The sequence below is a fragment of the Sylvia atricapilla genome, chromosome 8 (genome assembly GCF_009819655.1).
Source record: "Sylvia atricapilla isolate bSylAtr1 chromosome 8, bSylAtr1.pri, whole genome shotgun sequence".
Taxonomy (NCBI): Eukaryota; Metazoa; Chordata; class Aves; order Passeriformes; family Sylviidae; genus Sylvia; species Sylvia atricapilla.
In genome coordinates, this window is record NC_089147.1 from 34,045,283 (window position 1) to 34,058,911 (window position 13,629).

Sequence of the window (13,629 nt, forward strand, 5' to 3'; positions counted from 1 at the left end):
GGCATTTCCACGGGTGTGTAGCCACTTCTCCTTCCGGCTGGTCCCTGCAGCCTCACGGGATTAAGTTGCTTGTAGAGCTTTTTCCTAGCCCAAAACTAGGAGTACATCACCAGTGAGGGCTTTCAAGAGGTCACCAACCCTTATCACCCCAAGGTGAGGGCGGCAAGGGATCACCGATCCTTAAAGGACCCAAGGTGAGGTTTGCAAGGGGACGCCAACCATCAAAGGACCAAAGATGAGGTTTGTACTAATGCTTAAATGACCCGAGGTGAGATCTGCAAGGCACATTCCATTGTCCCCACTTGCCTTGTGGTCAGACCTGGCCCTGGGAGGATGGAAGGAGAGGAGCTGGGTGCTCACCTCGCTCACGCTCACATTGTAGCCGAAGGGGCTGTCGATGACAGGGGGGTTGTCGTTGACATCAAGGATGTTCACTTGCAGAATGTGCTCCTTCCTCCGGGGAGGAGTGCCGCCGTCTGACGCTTGGATCTGGGGTTGGGGGTGGATTTTCAAGGAAAAGAGTGCTACTTTGAAGCCCGCAGCTCCAAGCAAACAGCCTCGGTGCTCAGACCAGAAGCCCAAGAGGTGAGGGGGGTGGTTTGGGGCTGACCCGTAAAGTGTAGTGATCCAGCAGCTCCCGGTCCAGTGGCCGTGCCACAAACACCTCGCCATAGGTGTTGTTGGTGGTACGGATCTCAAAAGCCCGGTTGATATTCCCCGATGTCAGCGAGAAAGTCACCTGGAAACAACGTTAGGAAAGAAAACCAGAACAGGCAGAGTGATGGGGAGGAGGAGGAAGAGAAAAGAGACCCTACAAAAATAAATAAAGCATCCCCCCCAAGTCGTCTCAGCTTTTGAAAAGGTCCAATGTAGTGGGACCCACAGGTGTGCTGCCTTATTGCAGCCACTCCAAAGCAAACAGGGCCAACCCCTCGGCAGCTCCCATGCTGCCAGCAATTTTTGTTATTAAGAGTGATGGGACCTCATTAATGCTCATTGGCAGTGTAATGAAAATAACAAATGTCAGAGAGCTTCCTGCTCAGCCTGTCAAGGACTTTGCTGCCGGCCTCCATGGCAGGAGAGGCCACAGCTGGTTTTCAGATTGCAGGGCTCCTTTTGACTCTTGTCCCACAGAGCTCTTTGCCCCAGACAGCCCAAGGACGATGTTTTTCCCCTCCTATGACATGCCTTGACTGAGGAGTGTTGGTACTTACTGCACAGTTAATGAAACCACTGACAGTAATGACCAAAGTTTGCTCTCACAGGAAGGCAGAGGGAAGGGGTTGGGAGGATGCTGGCAGGGGGATTTCTGTGTCAGTGAAACACTACACACAACCTCGTGGAAGTTGGAAGGGACCCACAACTCCTGGCCCTGGCACAGGAAAACCCCAGGAATCACACCACGTGCCTGAGAGCCTCGTCCAAATGTCTCCCTCCCTACCTGGCCGTTCCTGCCCGCATCTGGATCTCGCGCCAGGACCAGAGCCACCCTCTTGCCCACGGGGCTGTCCTCAGCCACACTGACGGACGAGTCAGAGGTGATGTCGAACTGGGGGCTGTTGTCGTTCTCATCCAGGACTGTGATGGTCACCTGTGAGGTGGGGGTACGGGGCTCAAGGCATGGACAGGAACCAGACCCCTGCCCACCCGGCATCAACAGCCACCCTGACACCCCGGCACGCCACCAACACACCACACTCCTCTGAGGTGCCAACAGTGTGTCACCCACCCACCCTGGGAATGATGCAGCTGTTTGAGCACAGTAGCTGATGTTACATCCCTGCCTGCAATGGAGGAGGAGGAGGAGGAGGAAGGACGCTTGGAGGCTGAAAAACAGCACAAGGCTGCTGCATCTCTCAAGCAGTGGAATTTTTTTTTTTGTGGAACATCCTCTGGTTTTTATCCTCTAAATAGCTGAGCTTGGAGCAGCTCGGGCTGCTGCAGAGTGACCCTTTCCTGCTAAACTTTTTCCTAGCAGTGATTTCATCCATGCTCACAGCAACAGGGTTGAGTAGGATTTGCTTTAACGCTCAACAGGCACAAAGAAGGCAGACCCAAATATGTTTAACTCAACCAAGGCAAGTGGGGGTGGAAGAGACCTGAGCTCCCCTCCTGGAAAAAGGCACATGAGCACAAGATGCTTGAAGGGGACCTGGCTACCTTGGCCACAATTAGGCAGAGGAAATGCTCTCATCGGGTTTGTAATCAAAGTGCTGCAGGGCAACACAGAAATGAGAGAGGAAGAGCCTTTCAGTTCCCGGGGATTTATTTACGGGTGCCCCAAGCCCCCAGGTGCGGCCAGGCTGAATGCGACAACATCCCGGGAGGAAGCTGGGGAGGGAGCTGTGCGCCCTGGGGTGATTCAGTTATTGTTGCTGCTGAATTCAAAACAGAGAGCCAGGAGCAGGGCGAGCTCATTCAGCCACTCAGCAGATGCGGCAGCTGCTGTCCCAAGTGCCGGATCAGGGAGCTGGCTTTCTGCTCGCCAGCAGCAGGGTGGTTCCCGGGGCTCTCCCACGTCCTGGGGGAGGCATGGAGGCTGGTGCTGATGAAACAGCGCTGGAGACCTCCACCCCAGTCCCTCCCTGCAGCTCAGTGTGGACCTTGGGAGGGATTCTGGTCCCCAGCACGACAGACACGCTTACCTTCTGTTGGAGCAAAGTAGAGGGAGAAACAGAGAACACAAACAATGACAAGTTAGTGAGGGATGAGGAAGCGTGGGTTAACCCTGCATCCTACCACAGCAGTTCCAGGGCTCATGGGTATCCCTCTGCAGTGATCTGGTGGCTCCACTTTTGGGGCATCCTTTTTTTTTTTTTTTTTTTTAGCTAAGGTTGGAATATCTGCCCCTCACCTTGGGAGGTTCAGACAAGAGCATGGTGCTGTGTGGAGAGCAGAGCCATCGGCACCCCTGGACTGGCCCTGCACTCAGCAGAGAAATGCAAATCACCTCCTGCTTGGCTGCCTGTGAAACTTCTAAATAAAACCCTTTGAAACACAAACCACTGTGGAGTATTTCAAGGCCCCTAAATTCACCTCCTTCAAAACGGCTTTAGCAGGTTTTCCCCCAGATCAGGGTTTCCAGACCCTGGAAGTTGGAGCAGAATGCTCAGCTAGGACAGGCTGTCCCATTCCAGAGGTGGGAGAGGGAGGGGATCCGAGGTAGACAGTGAGTGGGGGGGAAGATGGGAGAAGCTACTCACCACTGTGGAGTCAATCTTGGGTCCTCCGTCATCAGCCACCACTGTCAAGGTGTAGAAGTCCCCTTTCTCTCGGTCCACCTGGCCTCGGACCGTGATCACACCCTGCCAAGCATGAGCAACAGCTGCACTGGCTGCCAAAACCAAAGCTCACAGTGCCCAAACAAGCCAGGAGGGACCATGCTGTGGCTGCTTACGGTGATCCCGTTGATTTTGAAGAGGGAGAGCGCTTGGGGGTTGGTGTTGGGGTCAAACTTGTAGGTGATCTGGTTGAGGTTGTCGATGGAGCGAGCGTGGACGCGGAGCACCTCGGAGCCCAGGGGGATGTTCTCCATGATCACAGCCTCGTAGCTGCTGTTGGAGAACTGCACAGCCTCGTCCAGCTCATTCAGCAGGCTGACGTACACGCTGCAGAAGCCCTGGTTGTTGGGGGGCGCTTGGTCCGTGGCAGAGACATTCATCAGGTAGCTGGTTTTGGTCTCGTAGTCCAGGTAGTCTATGGTTGTGATGAGGCCCGTGCTCTCATCGATCTCAAACTTCCCTTCTGCTCCCGACACAATTTTGTAGCTCACCAGACCCCCGTTCCCTGAGGAGGCAGCAGGAACTATGGCGGTGGCTGGACCAAGCACCCCAAAGAGGCAGGCACCACTGCCCACCTCCAGCAGAGCCAGTCCCATGGGATTTCAGCCCAGCCAAGACAGGATCTGCTAGGATCTGCACATTGGCGGATCTCGGTGCTCTCCCCCTACACTGGGTGTTCCTCACCCCGCCCTTCCCACCTGTGTCTCGGTCGGTGGCCCGGACCACTGCCACCGATGTCCCAATTCCCGCCGTCTCCCGCAGCCCCAGGCGGTTGTACTGGCGCTGGGTGAACACCGGCACCTCGTCGTTGACATCTTCCACATACACAATCACCTGGGAAGCCCCGGAGAAACCACGTGTGAAACGGAGATCTTGGGAAACAAATGCCTCATGGTGCTTGTAAGAGAAATATTCCAGCATGTTCAAAGCCAGACTGGACAGGATTTGGAGCAACCTAGGTTAGTGGAGGTGTCCCTGACAATGCCAGGGGGTTTGGAACTAGGGGAGGTTTAAGGTCCCTTTCAACTGAACCCATTCCTTGATACTGTGATAATTTCTTCTTCAAACACCACTTGATGGAGAGTGAACGCAAGTGGTTTAACATCACAGATTTAAACAACCCTGTGGGCTGGAGTGAGTCATTCTTTGCTGGCGGGGGAGGTACACTGAGTACATTAATTCCTCCATCCTGTGGGATCCCCTGATCAAACCCCTGGAGACCTCACAACACAGAAATGCTGGCGACTCAGTGGGAAATTTTGTTCCAAGTTCAGTGCTGTTTCCCCAGGGAACACACTTCCTTCTCCTGGTTTTCTGCTTGCTGCGGGTGCTGGGGGCACTTCACACACAGCCAAAGCCCACCCCACCACTGGGTCTAAGAATAGATGCAACTGCAGTGCTGGGTTTGTGGGAATTGTGGGAAGCTGGTGTGCCACAGCTGAGCACTGTCACCACTGGGTCCTGGATTATTTAAATAGTGCCTGGCCAGGACACATGGTTTTCCACAGGCTGAGGCTCAGCTTTTCTTCCCACATCTCACCTAAGGAGCAGGATGCCCTCTTAGCGACTGCTTCACCACTCAGCAGCCTTATGGCACCAAAACATCACAGGTTAAAAACAAAATTAAACACCCCCCCCTCCCCCCAACAAGCTCCCCTCTACCCATGAGCAGCCCCCAGACACTTTCCACCAGCATCTTCAAGCCAGATCTTTCCAATTTCCTATACAACAGCAAGCGCTGGGAAGGACCAAACATCCCAAACCTTTTGTGTGAATGTGCAGCCCGTGGCGGCTGCAAGGTCCTCACCCGCACGGAGCTCCTCATGGGCCCCTGCTCCGTGTTGTAGGCCTCCACCTCCAGCACATGGGAGGAGTTCTGCTCCCGGTCCAGGTGCCGCACACCCCGCATCACCAGCCCTGTGCTGGGATTGATGCGGAAGTGGTTGTGCTCGTTTCCTGGTGGGGGAAGAAAAAGATGAGAGGGATGTTGCCCACTGCCTCGACATCCATCCTGGTGACACACTGAGCCCTCCTTCGGAAGGCTCTTTTGGAGGGAGACTGCTGAGCAAAACTTCAGCTCCATCACCTCTGGCTACGTCAGACTCGGCTACATCAGTGTTTGGCCCTGGGTCAGGCCAGGAGGAGCTACAGAATCCCATCAAGTAAGAACAATGTGGATGTGTTGGAGCAAGTCCATAAGAGGCCATAAAGACGCTCTGAGGGCTGGAGCAACTCTGCTCTGGATCCAGGCTGGGAGGGCTGTTCAGACTGGAGAAGAGAGGAGGCTCTGGGGAGACCTCAGAGCCCCTTCCAGTGCCTAAAGGGGCTCCAGGAGTGCTGGAGAGGGACTTAGAACAAGGGCCTGGAGGGACAGGACAAGGGGAAACGGCTTCAAACTGAAAGAAGACAGGGATAAAAAAGATATTGGAAAGAAATTCTCCCCTGCGAGGGTAGTGAGGCCCTGGCACAGGGTGCCCAGAGCAGCTGAGGCCACCCCTGGATCCCTGGAAGTGTCCAAGGCCAGGTTGGAGGGGCTGGAGCAACCTGGGGTAGTGGAAGGTGTCCCTGCCCATGGCAGGGGGCTGGAAGGAGGTGAACTTCAAGGTCCTTCCAACCCAAACCATCCTGTGATTTTAGGATTCTATCTAGCTGTCCATCCATGACAAATCATTTCCCAGCAATGAGCCCTAAAGCTGAATTTTGCTTAGGGCTGGGAGAAATGGTTCTGTGGGCTCCAAAGTGCAAAGAGGATGGCGAGTTTAACCTCCTGAGGTGGGGTAGAGCCTGAGACAAACTCCCTGATGCACAAAGGGGCACCTGGACTTACCCTTGACAATCCTGTACCACACTCTCCCGTTAATGCCTTCGTCTGCATCAGTGGCTTTCACCTTCATGAGAAAAGCAGAGGAGCAGAGGTGAAGGGCAGAGAATTCCAGTCTAGGACTAGTCCTCCTACCCTGCCAAAGCTGGACAACCTTCTCCACCTGAGCTGGAGAGCTTACCAAACACAAAACAAAGTTACCCTCCCCTCACCATTGGACAGCGGGGACAGTGGGCTCAGGAGGCCTTGGTTGCCAGCTCAGTTGCTGGATTGAGGTGGGAGCTGAGCCTCAGGACCACACCACAAATCCCATGGGTCTGTGCGCTGGAGGAAGTGCCTCCATCAATCCTAGCCTGCATTCCAACGCTTGTCCCAGTGGCGATGCCGCCAGGGACTGAGCTGGGCAGCAGGAGCTGCTCCCGTGTCCCGTGGGCACGCAGCCCATGGCATTCTGGTGAGTCACCCAAGCAGCAGCACATGGAAAAGCTGCCAAAGGAAATGTGAATGCAACCAGCTTAGAGAGTCTTTGTGAGCAGGGCGGGGAGCATCCCTAAGCTCTGATGCACTGCATAGTCCCAACACGGACCGAGTCTGCCCTCCACCCGGGGAAAACCAAGGCACGGGTCCCCTCTGGTGTCACTGAACAAGACTGCAGTGCTTTCCCTAAAGCCCCGGCCAGCAGTCGGCAGCTGGGAAGCGGGACCCGGCAGTGGCCAGCAGGGCCGGGGCTTCCAGTCCAGCTGGCACCGAGCCCCTGCATCTTCTCTCAGAAAAACCCACTCCCCACACAGCGCCCAAAGCTTGGCCACAGCGTGGCTGCTCACAAACCACCAGGGTGAGGATGCAGGGAATGCCCTGAGCCTTTATTCTCTCTCTGCTTCCCTTTGCAAGGCGTCTTCTGCCTCATCTCCTTTCTACAGTACTACCCAGCACTTTCTTTTTCCTGGGAAGGTTTGCACCCGAATTTACGCTGGAAAGAGGAAAGGGCTGCTGCCAAGGATGCACACGCAGTAGGAACAGTGAGGGCTTTCACCCCTAGCCCAACGCAACACTCACAGGAGTCAGAGATGCTCCCCTGAAACGTGGTTTTGAGGTACCTTGAACTGCTCGTGCTCCCTTCCACCAAGTCCCTCTGCATCAGCAGAACACTTGGAAAATACTGACCTCTATCTGGATTTCTCATCCCTGTGCCCACAAAGGCTGTTTTCTCCTGTCCCAGACCAGTTCATATCTTGTTTGTGGCTTATCCCATGTTCCACCAAGGACTTCCTTTAGCAGCGGGGCATTCTCCCTCCCAAACCAGCTCTTTCACCTGCTGGGCTCCCTGAGGCAGAGCTGGGCTGTCTCCTCTCCTGTGGGATGGATGAGTCCCATCCAGCAGCAGCAGGCAAGCCATGCCCAGGCACACCAGCTGCCTTGGCATGGCACTGAGAGAAGTTATCACGTAGCCAGCGGAAGAAAAACAAATGGGTGGGAGGCAAGTCTTGGCAGATTTTTGTGCCATTCCTTGCACAAGAGAGTGCATTTCAGGATGAGCCAACAGCACTTTGCAAACACCCCTGGGGCCATCCTCTTCCCAGCTTGCCCCAAGCCTGGAGCTCTGGTACGTAAACTAGGCGATATGGGTCAGCCCAGGCATGTGTTTTTTATTAAAAACCAGCGGTTTGCATTAAGACAACGCATGCTCCTGCCAGCCTGTAGCCTGAGGAAAGCTTGACTGCTGCTGGTTTGACCTGCTGAGGTCCAAAAGGGAAGGTGTATGGTACTTTGGCAGACTGTCCCAAACTCAGGAAAACAATGGCAGAGCAAGCAGTGGAAGAAAAGCTCTCTGCTGCAGGTGGAAAGCAGTCCATTTTATTCCTCTGCAGGCACAGCCAGCCTGTCACAGCCCCTTTTCAACCCCACATCAGCTACTGGAAAAGTGTCAGAAAAGGATGAGGAGGGGCAATAAAAGAATGGGAAAAAAAGTAGATTTTCTGGGAAAAAGGAGGGGAGGGGCAGGCACGTGGAGGGCAGGTGCCACCTCTCCCACCACAGGGGGCTCAACCCACGACCCTACCATTTAGTCATCCTACAGGGACAAATCCTGCAATGACGCATCCCAGGGGGCTCGGCCCCAGCGAGGGAGACAGCTCCAGCAGGACACAGCTCTGGCGCGCTCCAGTGCTGGCAAAAGCCCGGGAAGGGGCTGGAAATGGGTGGGGATGCAAAGTTCGGGATGGGCGTGAGGTGAGGCATCCCTCCTCCCTTCCTAGCCGCGTTGCTCTGTCCCCTCCCGCTGACAGGAGAGGGGATAAGTCCTGTGGATGCCGCTGTGCCGTTTAGCAGCGAGGGTGACGGGGAGCAGCATCACTCCCAGCCCTCTGCTCCGGGAACCCGACCATCTGGGTCAGGCAGCTGTGTTTGGTACTGCCCAGCACCACCTCCTCCTGCAAGCCGGTGGAAAGATTTAGTACACTGGGAAAAGTTGCGGAGCTCCAGGAAAAGAGTTGCTAAGCAAGCCGGGGAAGGGAATGAGAGCTGCTTTTCATGGGAACTGTGTCACAGGCAGTTCCTGAAAACAGCCTTTTCTTTGCAAGAATCTGAGGAAAAGGAAGGGAGACCATATGGAAAAACTGCCAAACTAAGCAGCTGGGCCAGGCCAGGGAGCAGTGCCTGGTGCTCGGCAGAATAACCCTCTCTGCTGCCCATGCACGAGAAACATTCTTTTTTTTTCTTCCTTTCCACCTTTCTCAGGGCATTTTACCTTTTGCAGTTTCTCTTTTTTCCCCTCTGATCCTCATCTGCCTCGTGGCCAGTGCTGGAGCAGGAGCGCTGATAAGGATGTGTGACATTTGGAGCTGATCAGGCAGGATGAACCTCTGGGGAGGATTTCCAGGACAGGAAAATCTCTTTTAACCACCAGGGTGAAAAAATATGGAGCCTGGGTGGGACAGTGATGCTGGGAAGTGGCAATGCTATGGAAGCTCTGCCAGCTGAGCTGGGTGTGAGGAGAGGCTGGATGGGAAGCAAGAGGAGAACAGGGTATGGCTGAAAAAGCCTGGCAAAACATTGGTGTGATCCCTCCTGGTGGAACACTGTCAAGTGAATTTACAAGACAAACTCTGCAGCCACGAGCAAGGGAGCAAACACAGCCTGAAGGAATTGTCAAAGCCTCCTAAGGAACAATGTAAGGTCACCACGCTAAACACGTGCAGTCAGCAAATGCCAGCATGAAGGTAGCTGTGGAAACCTTGATTCAGCCTTGGGACACACTGCAGCCCTACCTGCTGGCTTTTGTGCCTGCGCAGCACAGAGGAGCCTGTCCATGGAGCAGGGGGTCCTTGGAATTGCTGCTCTGTTCCCAAACCCGAGGGAAAGGGACAGAGTCAGTTAAGGGTAAAAAAATACTTTTGGGGTGAAGAGAGGTGAAGACATCACCGTGGAGGGGGTGACAAGAGCCCCAGTCCCTGGCACTGCCCGCAATACACACAGGGATTCACCCTCTCAAGCGCTGACACATTTGTTTTTGCATTTCCCATTTTCCAGGCACAGACCTGGCTCTGACCCATGGAAACAGCACCATCTCCCCAAAGACCCCCCAAGCTCTGAGCAGGCTGACACACCCTTAGTGGGTAAAACCATGTCGCTGATGACTTTTCTCCACTTTTTGGAATGTTTTATGGTGAACGTTTGGCTGCTGCCTTACACACACCTGTGTGACTTTGGGATGGTGGCTGCAAGAGCAGACCCAGACCCTGGCAGCCCCTGCAACCCTGCCTTTCCCCTCCTAAAATCTCAGTTTTAAATTGGCTCAATCCAAATCCAAGTTTACCAGGAGACTGCCCAGCCACAGTTAGACAGCTCTACCACATCTCCACAGGGAAGTCAGCACAAAAAATGCTTTACCTCCAGCACACAGGCTGGAGCATGAAGGGCATTGCACAAGGTTGGCACAAACAGGATTTCCCCAGCCTTCATCTCCTCGTCTCCATCTGGAGAGATGCCAGCCTCTGGCACAGCCTGTCTGGGGCTGGAAAGGTGCACGTGAGCAAAAAAGTGGGTGCAAAATGCTCTTAGGAGGAGGATCTGACCAGTTGGGGAAAGGAGAGGACAGTCTCTACTAAGTGTTAAGTAAGAGCTATCACTGCTAACACTTCGGGAAGCTGGTTTGCATCACCTGTGACATGTCCGAGCCTGAAAGCAGGTCAGCAAAATGCCTGACATGAGGGTTTTTGGCAGGAGTTGAGTGAGGGTGTTACTCTTCACCCCTGCAAAATTATAAAGACAGTGCTGGTACAAAAACACAGCTTGATGGGGGCTTATCAGGGTACAGGCTCAACCTACTCTCCAATTTCTTCAGGAGAATAATCACACAACCCCCAAATGACAGCGAAATCAACAAACCTGCATTTCTGGGGAACAGAGAACCAAACCTCAGCAGCTTGGGGGGAGGATTTTGAACTTTCTGTAGCACACAGATATTTATCTCTTCCAGAAAATCTTCATGCAATGTGTGCATGCTCCCTAAAAGTGTCCTCTCAGGGGCATTGCTACCACACGTAAATAGTGATAGATTTCTTTGCCAGGCGGTTTTGCACTTCAGTTCAGGGTGATACTTTGCAAGTGTAAACCCCACCTCTGTGCTTTGCCTCCTGGCAAAGCAGATGGACACCTCCAGTCCCCCTGTGCCATTGAAAGCATGACTGGGAGAATCTGGACGTCAAGGCATGACAAGAATCCACCAGTTTACCCAGAGGGTGGCTGTCTGTCCAGCTTCCACGTGGTAATCACCTGTGCCTCATCTCTGTATAACCTTGCACTGCAGGGATGATAAGCACAGAGGACTCTGGCAATGGGACCTCTCCCATCCCACCTCTCCCCGAGCTTCTGGTTCCTACCAGGGAGCTGGTCCCACCCACTGCCACATCCCCTGAGGTGACAGACTGGCTGCCCATCATCGTCGGGCTCGTCTGCATCTTCCTGGTCCTGGCCACCCTCCTCGTCTTTGTCACCCTCTGCAAGCCAGTGGCACTGAGCTGGTCCCTCTCTGGCCCGCACTCTGGTCCCTCTCTGGCCCCCACGAGTGCCTGCCCCACCACCCCGAGGATGCCAGCTGACCCTCTGGAAGCATCTGGGCTCCCTGAGGTGCTCCATCAGCAGCTTCAGGAGGACTCAGCTGGCGTCTCACAGCCCGCTCGCCTGTCCCAGAAGCTTTTCCACCAGCCAGGACTGGGACATCATGGAGTCCACCAAAATGTGATATTGCCCTGCTACTCTTTGCCAAGATTTTGGCTCCCTTCTCAAGTCTCCCCTTGGCATCCTGAACAACCCGGCAGAGACCCTTCGAGAAACAAATTTCCAGCCAGTGGCTCTGTGAGGTGACAGGAGATTTTGCAGTGTCAAGTTCCCAAATGCTTTCCAGGTTATTGCTTCCTGCCAGGGAAGGTGGAGGCATCCAAACTACACCCACGTGCAGCTACCACGGGCAGTCCATCCAAAAACACCCTGCTGCTTCATTTCTTTTGGAAAACATCGTGCAAGCTGTGCTCCACCTGAACAAACAGCCTGGAAGACAGTGGGAACAACCTGGCTACTTGAAGAGAGGCAGCCCAGGGCAAACCTGTTCCACAGAAAGCAATCCTCAGTGGAGATTTCTCCCTGAGCTGTGCCCCCGAGCAGGTGGAGGGAAGCTCACGCCCCCATGTGCTGCCGGGTCCCTGTCACCCCCTCCATGCAGTGAGCTCTGGGTTGCTGTGGTCAGTGCATTCCCATTCCTGCTCTCTGGTCCTGGTCTGCCTGGTCTTGAGAGAAAGGGATGGGGAAACACTCAGAAACTCTCCTGCTGCCCTGGGGATGCAGGGATCCATTTGAAAGGAGAGACCTTTGGTACGCATGGTTCACACTGAAGATGTAAATTAAACTAAAGCCGGATGACGGCTCATTTCTGTTTCTCTTCCATGCTCTTCTGTGGAAAATCAACTTCCCCCAAATACTTCCCCTCTTCTGCCATGGACTTTCAAGGGTATACTCCTCTTCTGGGAAGTGAGTTCTAAGAAAAGGCACTTTGACACCAGTCACACTCGAGTTCCCTCCATTCCTCCAATTTGTCAAACCAGCTCAATTTTAGGAGTCCTGTGCAGGGACACAATCTCCATCCTGGGATTGCAAACTGATGTCTGATCCCGGAGACATCATGTACACCGTGCCTGATCCCAGAGGCATCAGGTACACTGCACCATAGCACAACAGGTGATGAGGAACCACAGGATTCCTTGGGGGCGGGTCGCCCCTAGCAGACACGTGGTGGCTCCCAGCAAACCTTTGTTGCAGGAGGCAAAAGGCTCCTTTCTTCTCTGCCAGTGACTCATCCTGCCCACCACAGCCAGGGACAAAGCTGCCCCTTTCCCTGTGCCTGCAGAGGTATTGAAGGCAGGAGGAGCCTTCCCAGAGCCCTCTGCAAAGAGCCTTTGGTGCCTGCTCCAGAAGAACCCTGGGTTTGACGGGATGCTGGAAGGCCCCGGGAGCCTGTGTGAATGCCTGCATTCATCCAGTGCTCACTGAGCCATTCAGCTCTGCCCACCGCTCCCTCAAAGAGGAACAAAAATGAAAGCAAAGTCCAAATGCTTTTCTCACTCTCTGAGGGTTCCCCCCCTCTCCGAGCATCTCTTTGCAGGCACTCTTCTCCCTCCCCAGGGAGACCTCTGTTTGGGAGGAGGGGGAAAGCAGGGATGTAGCCAGAATGGCATCGCTAGCACAGGGCTTGGCTCTTCTCCTCTCAACCCCTGCAGAAATGGGGTGAGTTTTTTAATTTTCCCTTGTTCTTTTCTGCCCTCTCCCTGGCACTCGCAGCCTGGACTAGCAGAGGAGCGGATGAGCAAGAACACATCTCATCCTGCCCCGAGGGAACAGATCACCGACAGGGAGAGAAAATCTCTGCCCTGGGCTTCCAGCAGCTCACGGTCAGGGCACAGTTGGTGGGGGACTCCCACCCCCCACCCCAGGGTGCCAGGGGAAGAGCCACGTACCTGCACTATGCTGCTGGCAGCCGGGATGTCCTCGGGGACACTGACTTCATAGCTGCTCTGCAGGAAGATGGGTCTGTTGTCATTGACATCCAGGACGGTTACGTACACTGTGGCAGTCCCAGTGCGCCGATTCCCGGTGGGGCCATTGTCTGTAGAGAGAGAAAGGTGAGGGAGGGAGGCTCAGTCACCTTCTCTTTGCACAGGTGGTGCTCAGCCCATGGCTGCTGAAATAACAGGATCGAGATTTCTAAACTAAAACATTTCATCTTTTTGCAGCTTTCAAATCCTACACTGAACCACGGGGTTTTAGGGGTTTTTGTTCCCTTCCTATTTTGAAAGAAAAAGGAAAAGCCAAACCGCCCCCAAGCTCTGCCATGGAGCCCAGTGAGGCTAGAAATGCAACTGATCATTAGAGAGATTTGCAATTCCATACACCAAGTGAAGGGACTGCTGGAGGCCAGGAATTTGGGAGATGAAGACAGCCTGATGAGTTTTCCATAGCCTCATCTCAGCTCGCAGT

General features: G+C 54.3%; 1 protein-coding gene across 1 annotated transcript in view; it reads right to left on the bottom strand.

The window, feature by feature from the left end:
- The window catches only part of LOC136364588 (cadherin-23-like), a 142,706-nt gene that overhangs the window by 1,329 nt on the left and 127,748 nt on the right, over positions 1-13,629 (bottom strand). The window contains exons 26-35 of the mRNA XM_066324542.1: positions 13,110-13,258; positions 6,109-6,169; positions 5,089-5,237; positions 3,980-4,115; positions 3,398-3,786; positions 3,204-3,305; positions 2,646-2,648; positions 1,442-1,591; positions 611-739; positions 361-489 (exon numbers count right to left, since the gene is read on the bottom strand). Coding sequence (XP_066180639.1) covers positions 361-489; positions 611-739; positions 1,442-1,591; positions 2,646-2,648; positions 3,204-3,305; positions 3,398-3,786; positions 3,980-4,115; positions 5,089-5,237; positions 6,109-6,169; positions 13,110-13,258 — 1,397 coding nt within the window. The remainder of the gene's footprint in view (positions 1-360; positions 490-610; positions 740-1,441; positions 1,592-2,645; positions 2,649-3,203; positions 3,306-3,397; positions 3,787-3,979; positions 4,116-5,088; positions 5,238-6,108; positions 6,170-13,109; positions 13,259-13,629) is intronic.